At 49.6% G+C, this 25,925-nt stretch overlaps 4 protein-coding genes across 9 annotated transcripts in view; 3 read left to right on the top strand and 1 right to left on the bottom strand.

Annotated features, from left to right (window-relative positions):
- Window positions 1–3,041: 3,041 nt before the first annotated feature.
- Ufc1 (ubiquitin-fold modifier conjugating enzyme 1) lies at window positions 3,042–9,400 on the top strand. 2 transcript variants are annotated; one of them, XM_021163238.2, is made up of 7 exons: window positions 3,042–3,145; window positions 3,243–3,436; window positions 7,749–7,816; window positions 8,017–8,080; window positions 8,376–8,452; window positions 8,703–8,793; window positions 8,993–9,400. In XM_021163238.2, exons 2-7 carry the CDS (start codon window positions 3,314–3,316, stop codon window positions 9,071–9,073), a joined length of 504 nt encoding a protein of 167 aa, XP_021018897.1. In that variant the 5' UTR covers window positions 3,042–3,145; window positions 3,243–3,313; the 3' UTR covers window positions 9,074–9,400. The 2 variants fall into 2 exon arrangements, with proteins under 2 accessions (XP_021018897.1, XP_029333653.1); XM_029477793.1 differs by having other exon boundaries at window positions 3,069–3,149.
- Window positions 9,401–10,016: 616 nt separating this feature from the next.
- Usp21 (ubiquitin specific peptidase 21) lies at window positions 10,017–15,936 on the top strand. Its single transcript, XM_029483424.1, has 13 exons — window positions 10,017–10,188; window positions 10,980–11,600; window positions 12,349–12,408; window positions 12,574–12,694; window positions 12,911–13,022; window positions 13,213–13,371; window positions 13,853–13,917; window positions 14,138–14,241; window positions 14,419–14,505; window positions 14,765–14,845; window positions 15,059–15,164; window positions 15,248–15,362; window positions 15,573–15,936. Exons 2-13 carry the CDS (start codon window positions 11,001–11,003, stop codon window positions 15,661–15,663), a joined length of 1,701 nt encoding a protein of 566 aa, XP_029339284.1. The 5' UTR covers window positions 10,017–10,188; window positions 10,980–11,000; the 3' UTR covers window positions 15,664–15,936.
- Window positions 15,937–16,679: 743 nt separating this feature from the next.
- Window positions 16,680–20,868, top strand: Ppox (protoporphyrinogen oxidase). 4 transcript variants are annotated; one of them, XM_029479292.1, is made up of 13 exons: window positions 16,680–16,919; window positions 17,105–17,199; window positions 17,351–17,485; window positions 17,577–17,725; window positions 17,871–18,003; window positions 18,301–18,445; window positions 18,557–18,747; window positions 19,659–19,719; window positions 19,855–19,973; window positions 20,052–20,162; window positions 20,260–20,409; window positions 20,530–20,572; window positions 20,655–20,868. In XM_029479292.1, the coding sequence occupies exons 2-13, from the start codon at window positions 17,113–17,115 to the stop codon at window positions 20,789–20,791; spliced, it is 1,461 nt and encodes a 486-aa protein (XP_029335152.1). In that variant the 5' UTR covers window positions 16,680–16,919; window positions 17,105–17,112; the 3' UTR covers window positions 20,792–20,868. The 4 variants fall into 4 exon arrangements, with proteins under 4 accessions (XP_029335152.1, XP_021014757.1, XP_021014753.1 ...); XM_021159098.2 differs by having other exon boundaries at window positions 16,680–17,000; window positions 17,610–17,725; XM_021159094.2 differs by having other exon boundaries at window positions 16,680–17,000.
- An 84-nt stretch (window positions 20,869–20,952) lies between these two features.
- The window catches only part of B4galt3 (beta-1,4-galactosyltransferase 3), a 7,122-nt gene continuing 2,149 nt past the window's right edge, over window positions 20,953–25,925 (bottom strand). Inside the window, exons 4-8 of one of the 2 annotated variants that reach the window (XM_021170636.1) lie at window positions 25,262–25,497; window positions 23,851–24,041; window positions 23,606–23,728; window positions 21,862–21,966; window positions 20,953–21,743 (exon numbers count right to left, since the gene is read on the bottom strand). In XM_021170636.1, coding sequence (XP_021026295.1) covers window positions 21,470–21,743; window positions 21,862–21,966; window positions 23,606–23,728; window positions 23,851–24,041; window positions 25,262–25,497 — 929 coding nt within the window. In that variant the 3' untranslated portion in view covers window positions 20,953–21,469. The remainder of the gene's footprint in view (window positions 21,744–21,861; window positions 21,967–23,605; window positions 23,729–23,850; window positions 24,042–25,261; window positions 25,498–25,925) is intronic. The other variant, XM_029479315.1, reaches the window with a different exon arrangement.

Genomic DNA, 25,925 nt, shown 5'->3' with positions numbered 1-25,925 from the left:
AGTGCTGGGATTAAAGGCGTGAGCCACCACGCCTGGCTGAAATAAGTTTTTTAATAAGAGGTAAAAAATGATAGCAGTACATGTACAAATCCAGTAGAAATGTCAGGAAAAGTTATTCCTTTACAGATGCATATAACAAAATTAAAATAATTATGTCACAGCAATTGTAAGACCACATTTCAAACCACTGTTCCCTGACCACATCACTGTGACTGCAAACACATATACAATAAAATAAATAAACACACAGATATAAAATAAATTTTATTTACCTTAGGAGATCTTTAGTGAAGCATTACAAGGATGTGTTAGCTACATCTAATATCTTTATAAAGAGATGTGTAGCTGAAAGAACCTAGTGGGGAACCCCCCACTCAATTCCCGTTCGGCGTGTACTCAAGAATCAGGAACAGACGACCATCTTGATGGAAAAGCATGAGGTAGTTTAATGACGGAGCTCTGGGCTGACATGTATCTCAGGCAGGAGACAGTGGTTTCGACCGAGGGTTGGAAGCTAGGGACTTTTATAGAAAAGGGGTGGGGCTGGGGGAGGAATTGGTGCGGTTTCACATGATTGGTCCATTTAAACATCAACAGACTGTCAGAAGGGCAGGAGATAGGGAGGCACTAGGCCAGTCAGGACGTGTAATGATGGGCCTGTCCGTCCGGACATGTTCTGGCCTGTTCTGCTATGTTCTCAGCCCCAGGGTTTTTTTTTTGTTTTGTTTTTTGTTTTTTTAAGATTTATTTATTTACTGTAGCTGTCTTCAGACACACCGGAAGAGGGAGTCAGATCTCATTACAGATGGTTGTGAGCCACCATGTGGTTGCTGGGATTTGAACTCTGGACCTTTGAACTCTGGACCTTCGGAAGAGCAGTCGGGTGCGCTTACCCGCTGAGCCATCTCACCAGCCCCTCAGCCCCAGGTTTTAAAGCTCACAAACAACTCTTTGGGCTATTTGACATACATTACATGAATCACAGGTCTCAAGTTTTATTTCCTTTCACAGCATGCTAGTAAGATTCAAAACCTCTAGACTTGGTGGTGTGCCTGTAATACCAGTACTTGGGACATGGAGACTTGGGAGTCAGGAATTCAGATACATGAGACCTGTCTCAAAAACCAAAGCAACACTGAGAATGAAAGGGAGAGACTAAGAACATACTATCCAACAACATAGGGGAGAGAGGACAGAACACTCGATTAGCCAAGCAGGGTACAGAACATCTTTAACTCCAGCGCTCCAATTGCAAGGGGTCTTTGGATCCTGTGAGTTCAAGGGCAGCCTGGTCTACACAGAGAATTCTAGGACACCCAGGAGTACACAGACCTTGTCTCAAAAGCAAAACAAATAATCTACCAAACAACACAGGGAAATCATCTGGGATGGAAGAACCCAATATCATTTATTTGTAGCTCAGCCTGTGATGACAGACACTCACCATCAGGTCTGGATGATGTAATAATGGGGATCCAACTCCATCTCTGTGCATTCTAGGCAAGAATTCTAACACTACACTACCGTCCTCAGCCCTTAAAACTATATTTGAGTGTTTGTTTCTTCACCTAGAGGACTGGAGATACAGCTCAACATCTAAGCACACTTGCTACTCTTGCAGAGGACCAGTCTTCAGTTCTCAGCACCCACATGGAAGTCATGTCTGTAACTCTGGTTCCAGGGCATCTGTTGCCCTTTACATGCCTCTACTGGCACTGCATGCACATGGTACCTTCACATAAAATACAAATATATAAATTTAAATTGAAGTTGAAGGGGCACACATGCCACAGCATAGGTATGTAGGTCAGAGGACAGCTTGTCTTGTCTTTCTTTTTCTTTCTTTCTTTCTTTCTTTCCTTCTTTCTCTCTCTCTCTTTTTGGGGGGGGTAGGGGGTTGTTTTGGTTTTGAGTTTTTTTTTTTTCTTTTTTTTTAAGATTTATTTATTTTTATTATATGTAAGCACACTGCAGACACTCCAGAAGAGGGCGCCAGATCTCGTTATGGATGGTTGTGAGCCACCATGTGGTTGCTGGGATTTGAACCTCGGACCTTTGGAAGAGCAGTCGGGTGCTCTTACCCACTGAGCCATCTCACCAGCCCTTGTTTTTTTTTTTGAGACAGGGTTTCTCTGTGTGGCCCTAGCTGTTCTGGAACTCACTCTGTAGACCAGGCTGGCTCTCAAACTCAGAGATCTGCCAGCCCTCTGTCTCCTGAGTGCTGGGGTTAAAGATGTGTGACACCATCATCTTGGAATTTGTTCTCTTTGAAACAGGATTTCATTGTCAACTCACCAAGGTTAACTCTAGAGGCTTCTGCCTCCCACATGCTGGAATCGAAGGTGTGCAATCACAGCAGCTGGGGCATATGGGGTTTGTTTGTACGTTTTAGATTGAGTTGCAGCAATTTTCTGACCTTGACTCTTAAGCTCTGGGATAACACATGTGGGCCACCAAGCTTACTAAGGTTTCTTTGTTTCAAATGAATTTAGAAGTTACCCAACCAGCACTTGGGAGACAGAGGCAGGCAGATCTGTGAGTTGGAGGCCAGCCTGGTCTAATAAAAAAACAACAAATTACCAGACGACTTGCCATAGGCTTAGAATAGGCATTCGGTGACTGTTAGTCATTAGGGTGAAGTCATCTAAGAAGAAATCGTTTCTATATACTTAATATATAGCACACACAAGATATTCAGTAACTCTTTGGGAAAAAAAGTTTTATCTTTAAGATGGTTTTAAAACCTAAACAGATTAATTTTGAAATAAGCAATAGCTCCGGGCCATTTTGTATGTGTTAGAGGCAAGTCTCGGGTATATAGGACCCAGTGTCCTTTAAAAAAAACAAACAAGCTTACATACTACCTAATTCAGTTGCGTTAATTATTCAGGGCAGGGATTGAAACTAAGGAAGTCACTCTGAAGAACAATCACGTTAAAATGCGCATCTTAGGAGATAGGACTTTGAAGACAGTCTAGAAAAACCTGAAATTTAAACAACTTTGCTGGTTTGGGAAGGTCTTGAGTTTTTCCCAAGATTGCTTCTGAGCATGAACGGAAGTCGTTCTCTGAGCAGGCTCCGGCGATTTAATGATAGGTGGACAAAGTAACCCTCCTCCATTCTGTTCTTCCGGACGCTCACACCCGTAGGTCAATTTTATTTCCTTACAATAAATAAATAAATAAAAATCGAATGCATTCAGGGACCGCTTTAAAGCCATCTAACGCCTCCTCTTCCCACAGTAAAGATGGCGACGCCGTGAGTAAGTGACAAGCGACTGCACTTCCGCAGTTTTCCTGCGCCCTGGTCCAAGATGGCGGACGAGGCCACTCGGCGGGTCGTGTCTGAGATCCCGGTGCTGAAGACTAACGCCGGACCCCGAGATCGGGAATTGTGGGTGCAGCGACTAAAGGAGGAATATCAGTCCCTGATCCGGGTCAGTTTTACTCCTCTGCTTGACCGCGTAGCAGAGGGGTAGCGAGTAACCAGGTGTCCCCGGGAATTGGCTCCGGGTGGAAGCCGCTTCCGGTTTTAAAGTTTAAATTCTAAATTCATATAAATGCGACAGTTTGGGGGGACTGGGGGCGTTACGGGTGGCCGGAGGGAGGATGCAGAAGAGATTCCGGCTAGGAGCACAGTAGGCTAGACTTTGAAGGGAAAAACAGCAGTATTCCGGGAAGGTGACGTGTCCCTCTCGTACCAGGTGCTTGCTCTGCTGGCTTGTGGTAGGGGATCAAAGTACTTCTTAGCGCCTGAAGTGTCTGTGCTTCACTGCTCTTTCATTCTTCATGATGAAATGGATGGAATGAATGTCAGGACTGAAAACCTAAAGTGTTTAGAGGTAGAGGTGGAGAGAGAGAGATGTTTTTAGTTATAAGTTAGCCATCTTTTCAGCTAATTCCTATTATGGGAAGAGAAAGATTGCCCTCCTTTTGGTGCTTTCTGTCTGCTTCAAAAACCAGTAGATCGCTTGCAGTATATGTTGCCTCACTGAGAAACTGCCTGAGTGCTTGCATGCAAGATGTCCTTGGGTTCCATCTCTGGCACCTCATAAATTGATGAGGCTCATGCGTTCTCCGTACCCAGGATGTGGAGCCAGGTCGTTTTTTAGACTGCATAATGAATTCAAAGCCAGTCTGGACTATACGAGACCCTGCCTCAAACTACAACAATAAAACATATTATTGTGTTACTAGTATCTATTGAGAGTATATAAAACCGAATAAGAATGGCCCTACTGAGGTTGACAGCAACAGTATTAAACTGTGTTTAAGTGGAGAGACAGAGACATAACTAGGGTATTTTGAGAATATGAGGAGAGAGGAGTAAGGTGTAGCGAGGATTCTGGGATTTTGGTTTCTTTAAAACAGAAGCATAAGAATATGTTTTTGTTTTAATCCCAGGTGTGGGGATGTGGCACTGGTTCAAAGCGGCTGACTATAATTTGCCTTGTTCTCGAGCAGAGGCCTGGTTTTGCCAGCTGCAGATGGTTTCTGTGATTGCATGACAATTGGAATTCTGGGAAATGTTCAGAAAGTATATAAATGCTAGAGCTCTGCCAGCATTTGGATGTTGTTGGTCACTCAGGGGGTTGGCTGTGATTTGTTAGTAGTCTTGTTTAAAGAAGAAACAAGAAAGAACTTCGGTATGTCTCCCCTTCTCACTCCTTTTTCTTTCTTGCCTATCTAGTGATAGGGGATGAAGCTGGGGGAATAAAGGGTGGAGAAAACAAACCATAAAGTAGCTAAAACGCCAGCTATGATAAGGCTCTTAGAAGTGGTAAAACATGAATTAAAACTTAAAAGTATAAACACAGGGCCAGAGAGAGATGGCTCAGTTTGTAAAGCACCTTCTGCGAAGCCTAAACAAACCTTAGTTTGATCCATGAAACCCACAGTAGAGGACAACGGGCTCTTCAGGTTGTCCTCTAATCACCACAGGCAACACCTTGGCATACACCGCACACACACACACACACACACACACACACATATTTGCATATGAAACCTAAGGTAGGGGCTGGAGAGATGGCTCAGCGGTTAAGAGCACTGACTGCTCTTCCAAAGGTCCCGAGTTCAATTCCCAGCAACCACATGGTGGCTCACAACCATCCGTAAAGAGATCTGACGCCCCCGCCTCATGTGTCTAAAGATAGCTACAGTGTACTTACCTATAATAATAAATCTTAAAAATAAAAATAAAACCTAAGGTAGGAAAAGGATACTCAAGATGTAAGGACAAGAGTGAAGAAATGGCTCCTTCTGCCCTTGCAGAGGACCTGGTTTGGTTCCCAGCACTTACATGACTGCTTACAACCATCCATAAACTCCAGGTTCAGGGGTTCCGATTCCCTCTTCTAGTCAGCATGAGCAGAGTAATGGATGCCAGCTAGGAACAGCATGGTGTAAGCAGAAAGCCTATAATGTTAGCTTCCGGGATGCTGAGGTAGGAAGAGTGCAGCTAGCTTGGACAGTTTCAAAGCCTTCTTGAGTTGTGTCTTAACATTTTACCGCTGTGAAGAGACACCTTGACCAAGGACAACATTTAATTGGGGCTGGCTTGCAGGTTCAGTCCATTATCATCAAGGAGCATGGCAGCATCTAGGCAGGCATGGTGCAGGAGGAGCTGAGAGTTCTAGACCTTCATCTGAAGGCTGCTAGCAGAATACTCACTTCCAAGCAGCTAGGATGAGGGTCTTAAAGCCCACACCCACAGTGACACACCTGCTCCAACAAGGCCACACCTTCTAATAGTGCCACTCCCTGGGCCAAGCATATACAAATCATCTCAAGTTGTTACAGAATGAGTTCAAGGCCAGCCTCAGCAATTTAGTGAGACTATCAAGAAGGGAACAAAAGTGAAAAGAAAAAAAAAGTAAAATTTGGGCTGGGGCTAAGGCTAGGTGTTACAGTACATACCTATAAACCTAGTACAGGGGAGACAGAGGCAGGAGAATTTCAGTGAGTTTAGTTCCAGCCCTGACTGCTGAGAGACCCTGTAACAGACGAACAGCAGAAACTAGAGTTTATAATCTGCAGGGCATCATGAAAGATTAATAAGGAAAACAAGGGGAAAGGTCAGGAACGAAGGCTGGCGCCTGGCTCAGGTGACTGAGTGAGACTGCCCCTGAAATGGAGAATGTCTGTGGTACTTCGTAGTGAGAATTCTAGAATTAAAAACAAAACAAACAACCACAATCCCAGACATGTTATAAGAATGTGCAGTTTCTTTAATCCCAGGTGTGGGGCTATGGGGCGCTTCGGACTGACAGCAGCTGCTCATGATTTGCCTCAAGCTGTAACAGAGGCATGGTTACGCCAGCTGCAGATAATTTCTGCAATTGTGGGACATTTGAAATTCTGGGAGCTTTTCAGAGGGTACATAAATGTGAGGGCCCCTGAGAGCTGGGGGTTGGGGGGGGTTGCAATTGGTCAGTAGCCATGATCAAAGAAGAAGCAAAAGGAAAGAAATTCGATTCAGGGATTTTCCTAATTCATCTCTCCCCTCTATCCTTGTTTCTCTCCTAGCTAGTGTTAGGGGGTAACACTGAGGAGGGTGTGGATAAAGGGTAAAAAAAGGACCCACACAGTAGCAAAGGCAAGCTACAGTGGTTCATACCTGTTATCCCAGCACTCAGGAGGTGGAGGCAGGAGCATCATCAATCTTAGGGATATAAGGTAGGTTGAGGCCAGCCTGGACAGGAGGCCCTGAAGAGGAAGAGAGGGGACAGTACCCAATCCGGTGGAAGTTCCGGGTTTCTATTTTCTGTTAGGTAGACGTATAAATTGAAGCATACAGTTGGATACTAGGATCTGAATTCTGACAAACTCTTTAAGAGTCACCAGCTTGGGGGCTGCTAATGGAAGTTAGCACAGGGCCGGCCCTCCGGGAATAATGTAGGTAGAAAAATGGGTTTGGGGCTGAAGACAGACACTATTAGAGGTGAGAAAACAACCCCACAAGTCTCCAAATATTTTGTGCTTGCGAATGTTGTAGGGAATATAGGCGTTCTGTTATTTGCTCTGAGAAAGCCCCTAACTTACTCCTTTAGCCTTCATTTCGCTTGTCTCTTTAAAACTGTTAAAAATCAGGCTGGAGAGACGATGGCTCAGCGGTTAAGAGCACTGACTGCTCTTCCATAGGCCCTGAGTTCAATTCCCAGCAACTACATGGTGGCTCACAACCATCTGTAATGGTTGCCCCCTTCTGGTGTGTCTGATGGCTATAGTGTACTCATATAAATAAGATATAAATAAAATTGTTAAAAATCATACTAAACAGGAAAGTAATCATACTTTTTTCGAGACAGGGTTTCTCTGTGTAGCCCTGGCTGTCCTGGAACTCACGCTGCAGACTAGGCTGGCCTTGAACTCAGAAATCTGCCTGCCTCTGCCTCCCAAGCACTGGGAGTAAAGGCGTGCGCCACCACTGCTCGCCCTTTTTTTTTTTTTTTTTTTTTTTTTTTTTTTTTTTTTCTTTTTTTTTTTTTTTTTTTTTTTTTGACAAGAGGGACTGCCCTTGGCTCCAGTGCCCCTGTGTGTGTGTGTGTGTGTGAGTGTGTGTGTGGTATTTGCTTTTTTGTTTTTCGTGTCAGGGTTTCTCTGTGTAGCTCTTGCTGTCCTGGCTTTGTAGACCAAGCTGGCCTCGAACTGAGAGATCTGCTTGCATCCTGAGTGCTGGGATTAAAGGTGTTCGCCACTCCCCAGCTCCAGCTCCCCTTTCCCTAAGATCTCATTTTCTGTTTTCAGTATGTGGAGAACAACAAGAATTCGGACAATGATTGGTTCCGACTGGAGTCCAACAAGGAAGGGACCCGGTAAGCAGGTCCTTGGGAGGTACGGGTAGGGGCCTCACCTGGCTGAGCAGTCTAGTATCTCATAACTACGTGCCAAAGCCGCCATGCGGCAGTGTAGAGAGTTCCTATTTCCTGACCTGGGAGTCCTGCAGTTTGGTGACCTAAGCAGAGCTGTTGTTTGCATCGGCTAGGAATGGCCTGAGGTTTGGTCTCTGTTGCAGGTGGTTTGGAAAATGCTGGTACATCCACGATTTCCTCAAATATGAGTTCGACATCGAGTTTGAAGTGAGTGTGATAGAATGGGAAGGATGAAGGTTAGTAGAAAAGGCTTGGTGACCTGATGGGTGACAAGCTAACCTTTCAGGAAGGGACCAAATGAAGCTTTTAAAGTGGGAGGGGAAAGCTGAGGTCTGAAGCAGATATGTAACAGTTGCTAATCTCTGTGTCTAGAATCCTGGTGTGTACATGCTGCCTGTGGAGTCTGCGGAACAAGCAGTTCAGCCAAGAGATGCATATGTCTGACTAGGCTTGTTCATTTTTCTCTCGCTTCTGTCTTATTATGGCTTTGTAATTCCTCCAGATTCCTATCACATATCCCACTACTGCTCCGGAAATTGCAGTCCCTGAGCTGGACGGGAAGACAGCAAAGATGTACAGGTAGGACTGGCGAGGAGGTGAGAGAGAGCAAAGGTAGCCTTAGGGAAGAGCCCAAGAGACAATGGTTTCCCCAGAGCCTGCTGCTCTAGAGTCTAGGGGGAGTCCAGCTCTCCTCTGTCAAGCCTAAGCAAAGTGCTTAGCTGGCCTTGTTCTCCATTCTGAGCACTAACAATCTTCCTGTGTTCCCAAGAGGCTGCTCTACGCTAAGACAGTCTCATGTGTCAACGCTTTCCTCTCATCTTTCTCACAGGGGTGGCAAAATATGTCTGACTGATCATTTCAAACCTTTGTGGGCCAGGAATGTGCCTAAATTTGGACTAGCTCATCTCATGGCCCTGGGGGTAAGTTTGTTATTCTTGGTGTATGAGAGGAAGAGGAAGGGATCAGGGATAAGTAATATCCTACACGTAGCTGAGACTAGACATTCCTTGGGCATGTCCTCCTAGGCTCTAGGACCTAGAGTCTCCGGGGAGGAGACTCAGGTGGAACAAGAGGCATGGACTGTGACAGTAACCTCACAGGGTTTCCCTTGCATTGCAGCTGGGTCCTTGGCTGGCAGTGGAAGTCCCCGATCTGATCCAGAAGGGCGTGATCCAGCACAAAGAAAAATGCAGCCAATGAAGGACTACGCCCCTGAGGCCGGACTGAGGGACCATGGCTAGGCTCCATTCCTGTTTGCTCCTTTCTCAGGATTCCTTCAAGGGTCACCTCTGGCTGTTACAAAGTAGCTGGAGGGACAAATAGAAAACCCAACAATAGGGCAAGGTCACAAAGTTTCTAAATGAAACTGTACAGAGAGATGAAAGATTTGGGCCTTGAAATAGGCAGTTTGTATCCCTTCTCCAAGTAGAGCCCTGGAGGCATTTTGGAGGCCTGGGGTGTATCTTACAGCACATAGCTTTTTGGTTTCTGGAGACAACCTGTCAATAAAAGCTGCTTCCCCTGGTAGCCTGTGGTTCTCATTGATGGCTGTTAACAAGGTGAACAAGCAAAACGCGGAGGTACATGAACAACTACACTAGGTTGGGAGGAGGGTATGATAGAAAATCTGGTTTCTTTTCTTGCTGTTGGGGTTCACTTTTGCCCTTTAGCAGTGAACCATGTTTTACTTAACTGCCTGAGCCTACAAAGAAGCTTGAAGAATGAGTTTTACAGGTCGATCGTTCTCTGCCCACTAGGGATCTCCCCACCCTTAGGTGGAGTTGCTCTGTTGGTTTGCTGGCTAGACCTGGACCTGCATGCTGCTTTCACACTGCATCCCTCTTGCTTCCGAAGAATCTGTGTTGCAAGCCCTTGCGTTACTCTTAGACTCTTTGGCTCTTCATCCCTATGGACCATATATGACTGGGTGAGGGGCCTTGGCCTCAGGGACTTGCAGCAATGGTTTAAAGACCACCATCAGGCAGGGCCTGAAACTAGTGGTTCTAAAGTTGGCTGCGTTTCCATGGTGTCGGTCGGGGAGCCGTGGGGGCGGGCTCACGCAAGCGCCGAGGAGGTAGGTGGGAGGATTCCGAGTGTGGGCGCGCAGGCGCCTAAGAGACTGTGAAGCCGGTGGCCGGTGGCCGGGCGGCACCAACAAAGATGGCGGCGGCCCTTGCGGCGGGAGCAAGCTGGGCAACAGCTGCGGCTAAAGCTGCAGCCCGGCCTGCGGGGAGGCTGTTCGGGGGTAGGAGGGGGTGGCCCTGAGCTGGAGCTGGACCCCGGCTGGCCTCCCCCGCCGCCTCACCGGGGGACAGGTATGGGCCGGGACGTTATGGCGGGGTGGGGTGGGAGAACCGAGGGAGGATGGATCCAGACCCCAGAGGACGTTCACCACAAAGGGGGATGCTCGCGGTGTCCAGCGGGGCCTGGGAGAACTGGGCTGGAAGAACGGCATTCTCGGACCGCGGGGAATATGCCGCCGGACCCCGCAGCCAATCAGCAGCCTCGGCCTTTCTGCCCTCGAGGGGGGCGGACCCGGGTAAAACCCTGCTGTGGTGGGAGAGGTGCACAAATTAGGGGTCAAGTAGTTCGTCCTCCATCACAAACCATTGCCCCCCTGGGCTCAGATTCCAAGTAGGATCCCTGAATTGGAAGAGGGAGTGGATTGCAGATCACCCGTTTAATCGGCTTCATTTGCAACCCAGAGGAGCAGGGGTTGAGATTGGAATGCTGTCTTTTGGACTGATTCCTGCGTCCACAGTCCCAGGTCTATGGCACATCCCACTTGACTAACCACATATGGGGAGTTTTTAGATTATAAAAACAGCTGAGATTGAGAGTACCATTGCCTTTTAAATAAATCTGTATTCTATAGAGAGGGGGTGGGGCATGAAAAGGTCAAAATGATGGTCTGCTATTCAATCATTTGTTTATTCAAGGAGTACTAAGTATTTTTCGTATGCCAAACATTGCCAGGTCCTGGAGATGCAAGAACTGATTTTATAAACGTTATATATGCCCTGGGTACATGAAGAAGACAGCTTGCATGATCGCCTGTATCTTATCTCCCTTCCTAATTCAAACGCTGACTCTCTGTTCTTCTCAGGTCCAGCCTGTGGTGCCCACAATGCCCCAGGCTTCTGAGCACCGCCTGGGCCGGACTCGAGAGCCACCTGTCAATGTACAGCCCCGAGTGGGAGCCAAGATACCATTTCCTCCCCGGGCACGCAGCAAGGAGCGCCGAAACCCAGTTCCTGGGCCAAACTCCATGTTACGACCTTTGCCTCCCAGGCCAGGTCCCCCAGATGAAAGGCTCAAGAAACTGGAGCTGGGTCGGGGTCGGACCTCTGGCTCTCGTTCTAGAGGTCCCCTTCGAGCAGATCATGGGGTTCCCCTGCCTGGCTCACCGCCCCCAGCTGTGGCTCTGCCTCTCCCATCCCGGACCAACTTAGCCCGTTCCAAGTCTGTGAGCAGTGGGGACTTGCGTCCAATGGGGATTGCCTTGGGAGGGCACCGTGGCACTGGTGAGCTAGGGGCTGCACTGAGCCGCTTGGCACTCCGGCCTGAGCCACCCACTTTGAGACGTAGTACTTCTCTCCGGCGTCTTGGGGGCTTCCCTGGCCCCCCTACCCTGCTCAGCATACGGACAGAGCCCCCTACTTCCCATGGCTCCTTCCACATGATATCTGCCCGACCTTCTGAGCCTTTCTACTCTGATGACAAGATGGTGAGGACTTGACAACACACATGGTCTCTCCCATGCTCATGTCCCTCTTGCCTTCAACTTTGTCATACTATGGCTTTCCTGTGTTCCCTTCTCCGAGTCCCTTTGTCAACTCCTCATTACACCAGTGGATTCTTGTCTTTTCTGAGACCTTCTAGATCTTATTTTGGGTTGTATGTGATTCTCCAACTTGGTGTGCCATTCTAGTCCCTAGGGAATTAGCCCAACTATTTAGAATTCTTCCTTGGGTCCTTAGGCACTCTCTTTTAAGGCAACATCTCTCCTAGGGCTGGGCCTAGACCTAATTAATCCCTGGAGCTGCGGAGGGGTGGAGTCAAGAGCACCTGTGCTGGTGTGGTTCCCCATTTCCCGAGCTAACTGAGCTAGGCTGCTTGCAGTTGGAGCCAGCAGGAGAGGGTGCAAGAAGGGGCCACGGGGGCAGGAGGGGGATTTGGGGGCAGTAAAGTGGGGGCGGGGAGCAGCTGGGCAACCATGCCAGTGCTTGGGGAGTTGCCTCAGGAGCTGCAGCGCCGGCTAGCTTGGCAGCGGAGTAAATGGGGACTTGGTGTGACAGCCATGGCTGAGTCTGTGGTACACTCAGCTGTGATGGGCTTACTACTCATGACCAGTGAGGTAGGTTGACCAGTGAGGGAAACAGGGTAGAGCTGGGGCACCAGTCGGGTTGGAGAGACATTCGGCAGCATGCCATTGGAAGCGCCAGGTACAATATGACTGTCCTCTGACTTTCTAGGCTCACCACACACTGCTTCTGGGCTCTGGTCATGTTGGCCTCCGAAATCTAGGAAATACAGTAAGAGCCACTTTCCTGTCCTTCTCTGTAAAAGGGATGTGAAATGGTGTTGGGGGTGGAGACAGGCGCAGACCCAGGCGAGGCATGCGGGAGAGCAGGAAGCGCTCTCAGTCCTGCTGGGCACGGTCTGCAAAGGTAACAGCAGTGTCCCCACTGCTTCCCCAGTGCTTTCTGAATGCCGTGCTACAGTGTTTGAGCAGCACAAGGCCTCTTCGAGACTTCTGTCTGCGAAGGGACTTCCGGCAAGAGGTGCCCGGAGGAGGCCGAGCCCAGGAACTCACAGAAGGTGGGCAACAACTCCCGATCCTTCTGTTCTCTCTCCCCCAACCCCTTCAGTTCTATCCTCCCAATACCCATGGCTCCCAGCCCTTCAAGCTGGCAGTTACATCCGTTTTCCCCAGTTTGTTCCTTCCTAGAGATTTTCTAGCCACAGAAGCTCCTCCCGCCTGCCTGCTCTTCTAGACCTTAGCATTGAATCCCTTCCCCACTGTCAAACCAACAGCCTTTGCAGATGTGATTGGTGCCCTCTGGCACCCTGACTCCTGTGAAGCTGTGAATCCCACCCGATTCCGGGCTGTCTTCCAGAAATACGTCCCTTCCTTCTCTGGATACAGGTGGGGAAACTGAGAGAATGGGATTTCTCTCTGGCTCCGGTGGGGGGCGGGGACAAGCGGAGGCTCTGGCAGCAGTGTTGTAAGCCTTGAGATTTCCTACACTGAGGAAATGGGAACCGACATTTGGGCAGGGGGTACTGTGTGGAGCACGAGGGGATGGATCAGATGCCCATATTCTGTCTGGCTGTAGCCAGCAGGATGCCCAAGAGTTCCTGAAGCTCCTCATGGAGCGGTTGCACCTTGAGATCAACCGACGAGGGCGCCGGGCACCGCCGATCTTGGCCAGCGGTCCAGTTCCCTCTCCACCTCGCCGAGGAGGAGGGGCTCTGCATGAAGAACCTGAGTTGAGGTAAGGGTTGTTTCCCCTTGCTCCTCTCCGCAGTACTTCTATCAGCTTTCAGTCATCACCGAACTGAGCTAACCGAAACTGAAATGTAGGGCCTAGGGGAGGCCCTTTAGCACAGAAAAGAAAAAAGGGAGGAAGATGGATATATATATATATATATATATATATATATATATACACACACACACACATATATATGCATGTGTNATATATGCATGTGTATATGTATATATATATATATATATATATATATATATATATATATATATACACATATATAAGTGTATATGTATGTATGTGTGTCCTTTCATCTTGAATTTCCCCAGAAAGTTCCCAGAGGCACTGCTTACAACTTTGACTAGGAATTTAGGGAAGGAGCTGGTATGAGGACAGGGACCAGGGTTCCGTGGATAATTTCTGTGGTTGGGGCCGCCCAGTACTACAGCTGTCTCACAGGTTGCTCCCTTCCCTTGCTCTGTGGCAGTGATGACGACCGAGCCAACTTAATGTGGAAGCGCTACCTGGAGCGAGAAGACAGCAAGATTGTGGGTGGGTATGCAGTGGGGCAGCACAGTGGGAGCTGGGGCTCGGGAGAAGGAAGCGTGGGGGCAAGGTCAGATGCCAAGGATGTGAAATGCTGTGTGGCGCTGAGTGGCAGTGCTGTATTGGAAAGGCAGGTCAGAGGCACGGGGAGAGTCAGTGTTCTAGGAGAGTGAGCACTTTAGGCATCTAACGGTGACTTCTTCTCCTGCCTTTTGCTTCTACCTAGACCTGTTTGTGGGCCAGTTGAAAAGTTGCCTCAAGTGCCAGGCCTGTGGGTATCGCTCCACGACCTTCGAGGTTTTTTGTGACCTGTCCCTGCCCATCCCCAAGGTGGGATTCCAGTAGATTCCAGGGGTGGATGGAACATGGGTTCTGTGACCCACCCCTCCCCACTTCTAAGTGTGGGTGGGAACTGTGTGGGTCTCTAAAGCAGAATTAAAGCCTGGATTAAAAAAAAAAAAAAGGAAACTCAGAACATGCTGACCCTCACTTCCCCTTTCCCCCTAGAAAGGATTTGCTGGGGGCAAAGTGTCTTTGCGGGATTGCTTCAGCCTTTTCACCAAGGAGGAAGAGCTAGAGTCGGAGAATGCCCCGGTATGTGAGACTTTAACGGGGGAGACCTGGGAGGGTTTGTCTGAATAAAGGGAAATGCATGTCTCCTTGATTTGGGAATAACAGTTACTTGTTTGGGTGTGTGTTGGGGGGTCTCAGGTATGTCCTGGTATACCTAGGCTATAGGGGGAGGGGCAAAGCAATGAGAAACATAACTAAATTTATGTGTTAAGTTGGGGGTGTCAGAAAAAGCAACTTAGGTGAGGGCACCCTGACCTAACACTAGTTGCTCTTTATTTAGGTGTGTGACCGATGTCGGCAGAAAACGAGAAGTACCAAAAAGTTGACAGTACAAAGATTCCCCCGAATCCTCGTGCTCCATATCCTAATCTTCAAGTTCTTATTTCTCTTAGGGTATCTCCCATACAGTGTTTCCTCGCCTTCATTTGAGTTTCCCTTAGGGAAAACCTGCCACCCTGACTTTCTCTGCCACCTTTCAGGATGTGTTTGGGGGAATGGAGGGTACTGAATTTATTACTGCAGTCCCCCCTAGAGACCCTTAACCTCCCCAGTGCTCCTTAACCAGGGCTTAGATCTGAACCGATTTTCCACCTCCCGAGGCTCCATCAAGAAAAGTTCAGTAGGTGTAGACTTCCCACTGCAGCGACTAAGCCTAGGGGACTTTGCCAGCGACAAAGCGGGTGAGTCCGGCAGGGAAGCTCCTAAACAGTCTTCAGGAGGGAGACACAACTGGGTGTGGAAACTGATGCTATTTAACCCGCAGGAAGCCCTGTCTACCAGCTGTATGCCCTTTGCAACCACTCGGGTAGTGTCCACTATGGCCACTACACAGCCCTGTGCCGGTGCCAGACTGGTTGGCATGTCTACAATGACTCCCGGTGAGAACAGCCTCTTATTCAACTCCTGCCCACTCCCACTGCCCCCCCACCCCCCCACCCCCAGCTCCGAAAAGATAAGTTCCTGACAAAGGATAGGTGGAGAGTCTCTCCTGATCTCTACCTGGCTACTCTACATTGATCTTGTGGGATGGAGGGGGAAATCTACAAAAATGATCACTGACCACAGCCATGTCCCGTTTCTCTTCTCAGCGTCTCCCCTGTCAGTGAAAATCAGGTGGCATCCAGTGAGGGCTACGTGCTGTTCTACCAATTGATGCAGGAACCACTTCGGTGCCTGTGACACCATCTTGAAGCCCTGGCACCTGTGAAAACCTTCCCAACACCCTTAAGCCCCCAGGCTCCCCAGTTACCTCACAGACGTCTATTTTTGTGTCTTTTTAATCGGGGAGGGGAGGAGGGTTGGTTGTAGCTCCCGTTATTTTTTTTATTAAGAAGTACCCTTCCGCCTTGTTTTCCTGTCCCATGTACAGAAACCACCAGACCCTTGACCATGTACAGCCCCCAGAACCTCTGCAATCTCACTTTTTTTGTGAATAAATTTATTAAGAAAAAAGTGATGTTCATGTTTGTATTTGTGGGTAAGAGGGAATGGATATCTAGAACTTTGGTTCAATTGGAGCCTTTCTGTCTCTGGACAGGTGGGGGCGCTCTCACAGCAGAAGGAAAAGAACAGGGATTGAGCTGGCCCCAGCCTTGGACCCAAACACTGAGTTTAGTGGAACTAGGCAGACAAACCTTGAGACCTGTGAAGTTGCGGGAAAGCCTGAAACTAGAGTGCAGGCATTGGCACGCCGGTTTTTCCTGAGAGGGGGACTGCCCCTCGAGGGCAAGTCACCCAAGGACCCCTGTTGACAAACACTGGTACCGTTGCCGGGCGGCCCTTGCTCCCGTAGGCCCTGTCTGTTGCTAACATCAAGGAGCTGTTTATGGAGCCTTCTCCCCACGGACTGGCCTCCAAGTGTCTCTCTCTTTCTCCCTAACTAAAGCTCGTGGGGCTCTCCCACCTCCAGGGTTTTCACCACAGACCTGGGAAGCTTGAGCTGGGGAATGCTCAAGGATTTCGCTGTCCTGTCCCTGGGGAAGGCAGTGCCGGTTACTGCAACTAACCCCGATTAGGACACGAACAGGTTAACCCGCTCCACGGAACTGACTCCGAAAGCGGCTGTTGCTCCTCTGGTAGCGTCACTGCCAATATGGTGTTTTCATTGGTGAATGTATCCAGAGCTTACCAATCCAGAACCCGCACTCCAAGACTCACCAATCAAGAAGCAGGAAAGTGAAACGCGGCCACGCAGGCCGCCAGAAAGGAATCGACGGAGAGTCGGAGGGACCCTAAAAGTTAGGGGCGGGGATACCAGACTTGAACCTGCTCACCAGCTGAGGCTGGAAAAACCGAGTGCTGCAGAATTCTGGCCTCCGAAGGGTTTGAGCTGGGGAGATAGCGTGGGCGTGGCCCTTATCTGCACACGGACAGGATGGACTGCTCCTAGGGCCTCTATCAGTCACTCACTTTCTCGGGTTCCCCCTATCTCGTGGGTAAGTTCTGGCCTCAGAACGAAGACCTTACTCGTCCACCAGCACGTACACGCGCGCCCTGCATTAGTTGTTCATAAATCAGTAAGTGTCCAGAAGTGGGGTATGGGACCTGTGGGGGTTTCTGCAGTTGTAAAACAGGGTGCTCCCCTGCCCCGTTCTCCTGGGGTATCTTGACCTTTTCCCAGGCCTTACGATGGGCCGGACTGTGATAGTACTTGGCGGAGGTATCAGCGGATTGGCCGCAAGTTATCATCTGATCCGAGGCCCCAGTCCTCCTAAGGTGAGTCCCCACTAGTACCAGAGAAAGACTCCTTCAATACTCTTGATATTTACAGCAAAAGCCGCATAGATTTTTGTCCCGTGAAATAAGCACTTCCCCCGATCCCCAGTCCCTTTGCCCTGTGCCGACAGTGCTTCACTTTTGGCGCCAGGTGATCTTAGTGGAGGGCAGCAAACGTTTGGGAGGATGGATCCGCTCAATCCGAGGATCAAATGGTGCGATCTTTGAACTTGGACCTCGAGGAATTAGGCCGGCTGGAGCCCTGGGAGCCCGGACCCTGCTCCTGGTGAGCGTCTTGTGGAATGGGTAGGACAGGTAGTGGAGGAGAGTTCTCCTAAGGGACGGAGTTGCAGAGAGGAAAAACAGTTTTTCCTTAGTTTCTCCTCTTCCTGAGGGCTTGTGGAGAGCAGGTTTCTGAACTTGGCTTGGAGTCTGAAGTCTTGCCTGTCCGAGGGGATCACCCAGCTGCCCAGAACAGGTTCCTGTATGTAGGCGGTACCCTGCACCCCCTACCCTCCGGCCTCAGGTAACACCTCACTATTACACACCCCCTCCTTTCGCTCCCTGCCAGGCCTTCCAGCCACAGGGGGTCAAATGGCTGAAAATAACCCTCTGGAGCCGGAAAGGTGAATCTGGGAGTTTTCTTTTCAACCATGCCTTCCTCCATGCAGGGGGCTACTCCGTCCTTCACCCCCCTTCTCAAAACCTCTGTTTTGGGCTGGGTTGAGGGAGTTGCTGAAGCCCAGGGGCAAAGAACCTGATGAAACTGTGCACAGTTTTGCCCAGCGCCGCCTTGGACCTGAGGTGACATTGCTCAGAGGTGGTCTCAAACCTCTCCCCTCCTGTTGCTGAGTCTCTAACTCAGACTTAACCCCGGGGACTCTTGTATCATTTAGGAATGTCCTCTATCTATTGCTGGAATCTCCAAAACTCAGTGTTGGGAATAAATGCCTTCCTTTCCTTTCCATCCTTTTGTTACAGTGGGAACATCTCCAACCCAAACAAACTCTCTCCTTCCCTTAGTCTCTCACAAGCAGGGTCAATGGAAATCAGTCAGGGTGGCTTATTCCTTGGTCCCTCAGTCCCAGTCTTACCCTTAAGGTGGCGTCTTTAGCCATGGACAGTCTTTGCCGAGGAGTGTTTGCTGGCAACAGCCGTGAGCTCAGCATCCGGTCCTGCTTTCCCAGTCTCTTCCAAGCTGAACAAACCCACCGGTCCATATTGCTGGGGCTGCTGCTGGGTGCAGGTGAGGGGCGGCATTGATTGGTTCAGAGGGTGAAAAAAAAAAAACCCGAGGACAAACTGAGGTACTGTGTACAAGGGGTACTAGTTTAATCTTTTACCCCACTCCTTTTAGGACAGAGTCCCCAGCCGGATTCCTCACTAATTCGACAGGCCCGGGCTGAGCGATGGAGCCAGTGGTCACTCCGTGGAGGGCTGGAGGTGTTGCCCCAGGCCCTTCACAATTACCTAGCAAGTAAAGGGGTCACTGTCCTCAGTGGGCAGCCAGTCTGCCGGCTCAGCCTTCAGCCAGAAGGGCGCTGGAAGGTAGGAGAACCCTCTGGAGTGTAGCGAACCTACATCAGTGTTACTGCTTTTGTTGTTGTTATATCGGGGATTGCAAAATTTCACCTGGCAAAAAGTTTCATATGCAAATGTGCATGACCTGATTTTATAGCAAAATAGGCCCTCAGCGGGGGCTGGGGGCTTATTTGCTCAATATCCATTTCTTTAAGTTTGGTCTAAGCTTTTAAAACATCATGATACCATTTCCTCAGATGGCGGCCACCATTCTAACACTCTGTCCCCTACTAGTTGCCATGGCTGCACTCACACATCAGTCACAAGACTCATAAAGGCTTTGCTAAGCCCTGCAGTATTCCTCGGATAGGTCTGCCTTCTAGGTCAACGATACCTTTTTGTCCATAAATGTCTTCCTCTGGGAAGAGAGAAAGCTGAAGGAAGAGCTCAGCAGTTGCGAGCATGCACTGCCTTTGCAGAGGGCCTGACCTCCACAGGCACTCACACTCACCACTCACGCGTACACATCCACAGACTATGGCACCATCTTTGTCAGAGTGGCTGACCAGGTCAGGTTAAACCCTTAGCATTGGACGTACTGTTTTCCTGCCTTAGGGAAGCTCTGTAGATACTGGCTACCTCAGGTTGCTAGGCTCTATTTGTGAACCTTCCTCAGAATGCCCTTAGGTAAAGCCTGTGAGCGGAAGTAGTGCTGACAGGGACAGAGCCACTCACCTTCACTGAACATTCCATAGCAGCCGCACTTTCTGGATTACACAGAGGGTTTCTTGGTTTTTGAAGTGATCTTGTCACTCAAATTCTTCATCCTGGGTCAGCACCCAGTCTTCCCTACCTCTTGAGTACCTCAGAAACTGAGGCAGCAAATCTCACCTTCCCCCCCCTCATAACACCGTCTTTCAAGTGTTCTTCTCACTCAGGTGTCTCTAGGGGACAGCAGTCTGGAGGCTGACCACATTATAAGTGCCATTCCAGCTTCAGGTAATGGGACATCCCTTCCCTTTCCCTAGCCATCAAGGGGACAATAGTATGCCTTCATATGCCAGCAGGGCCACACAGGCTCCTGGGTTAGGCTGGTAAGACAGAGCTAGCCTAGAATGAACGCCTGCTCTCCAGAGCTCAGCAAGCTGCTCCCTGCCGAGGCTGCACCTCTAGCTCGAATCCTGAGTACCATCAAGGCAGTGTCTGTTGCTGTGGTTAATCTGCAGTACCGAGGAGCTTGTCTGCCTGTCCAGGTATAAGAGGAAGAAGAGTGGAGACATGGGCTCGGTGACAGCCATTCCTTTGTGACCCACAGACATCTTCTTCTCCAGGGATTTGGGCATTTGGTGCCATCGTCAGAAGACCCAACTGTCCTGGGAATTGTGTACGACTCGGTGGCTTTTCCTGAACAGGATGGGAACCCCCCAGGCCTCCGAGTGACTGTGAGAGGAAGCGTGGCTTGGGGTGGAGTGTCCATGGGGCTTCTCTGTGCTGCAGAATAGGCAAGGGCGGGCTGGTCAGTGCTGCGTCTCCTCGTAGGTGATGTTGGGAGGTTACTGGCTACAGAAGCTAAAAGCTGAGGGCCACCAACTGTCTCCAGAGCTGTTCCAGCAACAAGCCCAGGAGGCAGCCGCCACACAGTTAGGACTGAAAGAACCACCAAGCCACTGCCTGGTCCATCTACACAAGGTGAGTCAAACTCTTACTCATTCCCCACTGAAAGCCCTGAAAGTGACGACAGGCATGTTAATCGAGCCAAGGGCTCGGAAGTCACTCATAAACTTTCCCTTGCATCTTCTCTCTCCTTAGAACTGTATCCCTCAGTATACAATAGGCCACTGGCAAAAACTAGGTAAGCTGGGCAGGCTGCTGGACGAGCGGCTGTGCTGAGGGTGTCAGACCTCAGCTAAAACGCTTTCACCCTTACCTTTCAGACTCAGCTATGCAATTCCTGACGGCCCAGAGGTTGCCCCTGACTTTGGCTGGAGCCTCCTATGAGGGGGTCGCTGTCAATGACTGTATAGAGAGTGGGCGCCAGGCAGCAGTTGCTGTCCTGGGCACAGAATCTTAACAGCTGACAAGCCCCCTGCCCCCCCCCCATTTCCTACTCATGAAAGTAAAAGTTGGTAGAGCTTGGTTTGCTCTTTACTATTCTGTCACCCTATAGACTTGTCAGGGATGAGGGTGGTGGGAGAGGATTAAGTGGCCTGAGATGCAGAAATCACAAGCAAAGGTGAGACAAAGTCCTTTATTAGAAAAGATATCAAAATCCCAGCCTTCGCCCCTCCGGGGCCAAGACCAGAGGAGGAGCAGCCATTCCAGCACTCGCAGGAAATGCCCGGCTAGGGTTTTCCTCCACCAGACAGCTTCTTAGGAACCATAAATAGAATAAATATTCACAGAGGTCCCAGGAGAAGCCAGGTCACTCTTGGAAAAGAGTAATGTCCATGGACGAGGAAGGGACTTGGGGTCCAGCCCTGCTCCTACCCCAGGGGCAGAGGACTCCCAGGATTTGTCACATAAAATGACATCAAAGATTCACAGTCATAAGCCCTGACAGGTGACCCCTAGAAAGAGGAACCTCCAGGTCTAGAGGAGCCCAGCTCCAATCTAGCAGTGAGGAGAGGTCCCTGCCCCCTAGCACAGCACTAGAGTTAATTCCCTCACATCCCTCTGAGAGCAGTGAGGAGCAGAGGCGTGAGGGACACAACCGCTCCGATTCAGTCTCATGATTACAGTGGGCAGAGAATCAGTGTGAGCCACGGGGAGCTGTGTGGTTGGCAGTGGGCAGAGGGCCAGGCCTAGCTGGGGGCCGGCGTTGCAGCATCTCTTGACGGAAGGCCTGGGAGGAACCTGGTGGGTATCGGGGACCAGAGGGAGACCGGGGACCCCGAGGGTCAGTCCCGATGTCTGCAGTGATGTTGGTATAGAGAGGACCCAGCTCTCTTGCCAGCAGTCGGTACGTTAGTGAGTTCATTCCATCTTGTGTCCAAGAATTCTGGGTACGGACCAGGAGGTCAAATCTGAGGGTGAGAAGTCGTAAGATTAAGATCTCAGAGGAAGAGTCTGGAATTCAGGGACATTTAAGAGTGTCCTAGAGAGATAGGAAACCCGAGAATCCAACAAACATTTCCTTCCTACCTGTGGGGATTTTCCTCATTTCCTTTATCCCCTCTGTGCTTCACCATCTTATAGTGTCCCACAGAGGTGGGTGGTCGAGAGATCTTCATCCCAGCCAGGCGGACCCTGTGAGAAAAGTGAAAAAAGTGAGAAAAGTCTTGGAGGCGCTCAAGTGGAAAACTGCTGCTGTCGGGTGAATGGGAAAAGTAGACCCACTAAGGAAGGGATGGCCTGGGCTGGGGCATAGGCTGGGGGACACAAAGAGTGGTGGCATAGGCTGGGGCATACAGAGAGTGGTGGCATAGGCTGGGGCACACAGAGAGCAATGGCACAGGCCGGGGCACACAGAGAGCAGTGGCACAGGCCAGGGCACACAGAGCAATGGCATAGGCCGGGGCACACAGAGAGATGGCATAGGCTGGCACAGAGTGGTGGCATAGGCTGGAGCACACAGAGAGTGATGGTATAGGCTGGGGCACAGAAAGAAATTTTACTTGTCTGGCAAGGAAGAATAAATAAATACTGCCAACATGTCAAGGCGGGACAAAAGCAAATAGAAAGAAGGTAAGGCTGTGTAAGTCCGCAGGGCGTGGTGCCAGGTGCCCTGGGGCCTTACAACAACTGGCAAAGGTAGATTCTTAATTCTTGCATCTGCTTTCTAAATGGCTCCTAGAAACCACCTGTGGAGTCTTGGGAGAATAGAGAAAGGGGCCCTTTTGTCTAAAGTATGGAAAAGGCAGACCCAAACCCAGCCATCTCCGTCTCTTGTTGGCGCTGGGCATTGAAAGCGGGGCTTAAGGATGCTAAGCACACACTTGACCACCAAGCTGCCTCCCTAGCTGAGCAATTCTTACTTAGAAATAGTGTCTAAACTACCCAGCTCCTTCCCAACTGCTGCCATGTGGGAAAGAGCAGAGTGGCAGCAGACGGATGAGCCGGACCTTAAAACAAGCCAGACCTGAAACACAGAGGCAAGAGGTGACGGTGGTTTGAAATGAAAAAAATACATCTAGGATTTTCAGAACATGAAATATCCACACGGAGATGAGAAATCACATAAAGATGTCATTTCAGGGGACATAAGGGGAGGGAGGCAATGGTTGCAGCATACCAAGCTCAAACGTACTACACACAAAACCAGTTCACTGGAGGCTAAAGGTAAGGAATGTTTCACATGCTAAGAAGTGAGTTGGCATTATGCAAATCAGCCCCCCCAGTCCCCCCCCCCCAACAACAACAATAAAAAGATGGGCAGGCAGTGGTGCTGCATGCCTTTAATACCAGCACTCTGGAGGCAGAGGCAGGTGGATTCTGTGAGTTCAAGACTAGCCTGGTCTACATTATGAGTTCCAGGATACCAAGGGCTACACAGAAACCCTGTCTCATAAGACCAAACAAAACCAAAACCAAACAAGGGTGATCTGGGGCTCTAGGGAGCGGGACCCCTTCCCCCCATTCTCACAGAAGTAGTTTCTTTGGAAATCTAGGAAAACAAAGAACTAACTTGTCTTTCAGGCCCCTTCCTGAGATCTAGAATTTCATATTCCATATTTCCGATTGACCTTCCCCCCTTTACCAAGACTATCATCCACCGGATCTACCTAGAAAACGGAAATTTGGCAGAATGAGCAGCGATGGGCAAAAGCCTGCCCTGAGGGGACCAGGTCAAAGGGGAGAGTGGGCTTGGTGCAGAACCAAGAGGCTCAGGGGTTGTGTGGAAAACTGTGGTCAGGGTTTGAGAAAGAGATGTGGCAAGGAGTCTGACCTGGTAGCAATGTCGTCATCTTCGCCACCCCAGCCCCAGTACTCGTTGGGGAAGCCGTTCATCTTCAGGTACTGGTCGGGAGTGAGCGCTGAAACTCCGCCAAAGTACTGGGGGTACGGGAGGCTAAGGACAAAAAGATCCCTGCGGTTCACAAATTTGAACAGCCATCCCTACCCACAATCCTCTCTGCTCTCATTCTACAAAGTTGGTTTCCCTACTTTTTAATGCCCTTCCATGCCCTCTACCTGTATCCAAACTTGTTCATGGCAACAGCAACGTGGCGGGGTCCCCGGGGGTCGCACACATACAGGTTATGGTCGTTTTCTGGAAGGAGGTCCACATCGTGTAAGAACAAGCAGTCCCATTCTTCATCACGAAGGGCTTCCCTCACCCCTACGTTCAGCAGCTTTGCCCTGTTAAACGTTCCATTTCCAGCCTAGAAGATAGCGAAGGGGGAGCAGGCTATGCGCGGAGAAAGCAGACTGCATTTGTGCCAAAGTGAAGAGAGCACCCAAGCAGGAGATGGGGCCCAGAGAAGGAAGAACAAGATCAACCGCTGAGCATGGTGGGACCTGAATAATTCTAGCACTCAGGGGGCCGAGACAGGAAGACTCTGAGTTGACTAAAAACTAAACAAGGCCCGGAGGTGGGGCTCATTTGGCAGAGTGTTATCCAGCATTCATTAAGCCTTCAGCACAGTCTGACCCGGCACCATGTAAAAGCGAGCAAGGTAGCATGTAGCATGTGCAGTGGGAAGGTAGATACGGGAGGAGCAGAAATTAAAGGTCACCCTCAGCTACATGAGACCCAATCTCAGAAAACGAAACAAAACCCAACCACTTTTTTTGATTTAGTTATTCAAATTAAAACTTTTCTTGCCGGTCGTGGTGGCTCACACCTTTAATCCCAGCACTCGGGAGGCAGAGGTGGGTGGATTTCTGAGTTCGAGGCCAGCCTGGTCTACAAAGTGAGTTCCAGGACAGCCAGGGCTACACAGAGAAACTCTGTCTCGAAAAACCAAAAAAACCTTTTCTTACATATCAGCGTGTACCTGACATTCAGTTTCTTCAATTGCTAACAATCATATATGATAGTTGTTAATTGGCTTCTGCTGTTTGTCTCATGTCAAAGAAACATCTTCCTCAAGACAATATATGTCAGCAGTTGCAGGGCTGGAGACATGGGCTCAGCAGTTAAGAGCATTTGTTGTTCTGGTAGAGGACAGGACCCAGGTTCAATTCCCAGCACCCACACAGTTCACATGGCTCACAACCATCAGAAACTCCAGTTCCAGGAAACGATGTCCTTTTCTGACCTCCTCAGGCACCAAGCATGCAGGTGGCGCACCTACAGATAGGCCGGCAAAACACTCGTACACAAAATAAACTTAGTAAATCTTTTTTTTTTTTTTTGATAAAGAACAAGTATTTCAGTTCATCCTTGACCAGTTTCAAGTTTGCATAAGCCACTCAACAAAGAAAAAAAATCATAGAAAAAATACAGGAACGTAGGAATACCCTCACAGAATAAGCATGGGTCTAACGTGGTAAGAAGAGAAAGGCTGGATGCTTCTCCGTTATCTATTGTCCAGTCTTACAGTTACCCCACAGACCCACTAGATGAAAGAAGAGACATTTGAGGTGGAGAAGGGGATACCTGATGGATGACATAGATGCCGTACGCAAGCTGCTGGCGCTGCAGGAAAGGGTGCAGGTGATAGAGCAGCAGCCGAAGGTGGTGCTCCCGGGCACGATGGGGCACAATTATGGCTGTTCGGGAGCGAGGCTCACACCCTGCAGGCCGGTACCGGCCCCCTGATTCCACCCGGGGATTCCGCTCCACAATCTCTGCTAGCGACGGCACCGGGCTAAAGGATACTGACACAGGACCCACTGTTGGTAGGGAAAGGCAAGGTCAGAAATCGGAGGCACAGGGACAAAATGCGTATCAGGACCTGAGAAGAGGTTTGGAGAAAACATCCTGATTCTGAGCTCAGTTTCCCAGCAGCTCACTCAGAAAATCTAACAAGTCTCTGATTTCCCGTCATGAAGACTGTTCCTGGAAGCCAAACAACTGCAGCAAGGCAGGCTCTACCTTAGACTAATCTCGGGCTTCTTTTAGGGAACTATGTAACTTCCTCTTGTCCCACACTGAAGCTACAAGAGAAGACCAAAAGGAACTACCCAATTAAGCCAAGACTCATCTACAGGGGAAATGATTGCCATCCTAGGGCATGAAGAGCCCATACAATGGGCAGGCTGTGGGAAGCAAGTGACCCGAGAGCCTGCCTACCTCTTTTTTTTTTTTTTTTTTTTTTTTG

Source organism: Mus caroli, chromosome 1 (genome assembly GCF_900094665.2).
Source record: "Mus caroli chromosome 1, CAROLI_EIJ_v1.1, whole genome shotgun sequence".
In the NCBI taxonomy this organism is placed as follows: domain Eukaryota; kingdom Metazoa; phylum Chordata; class Mammalia; order Rodentia; family Muridae; genus Mus; species Mus caroli.
This window is presented reverse-complemented; position numbering and strand designations above follow the sequence as displayed.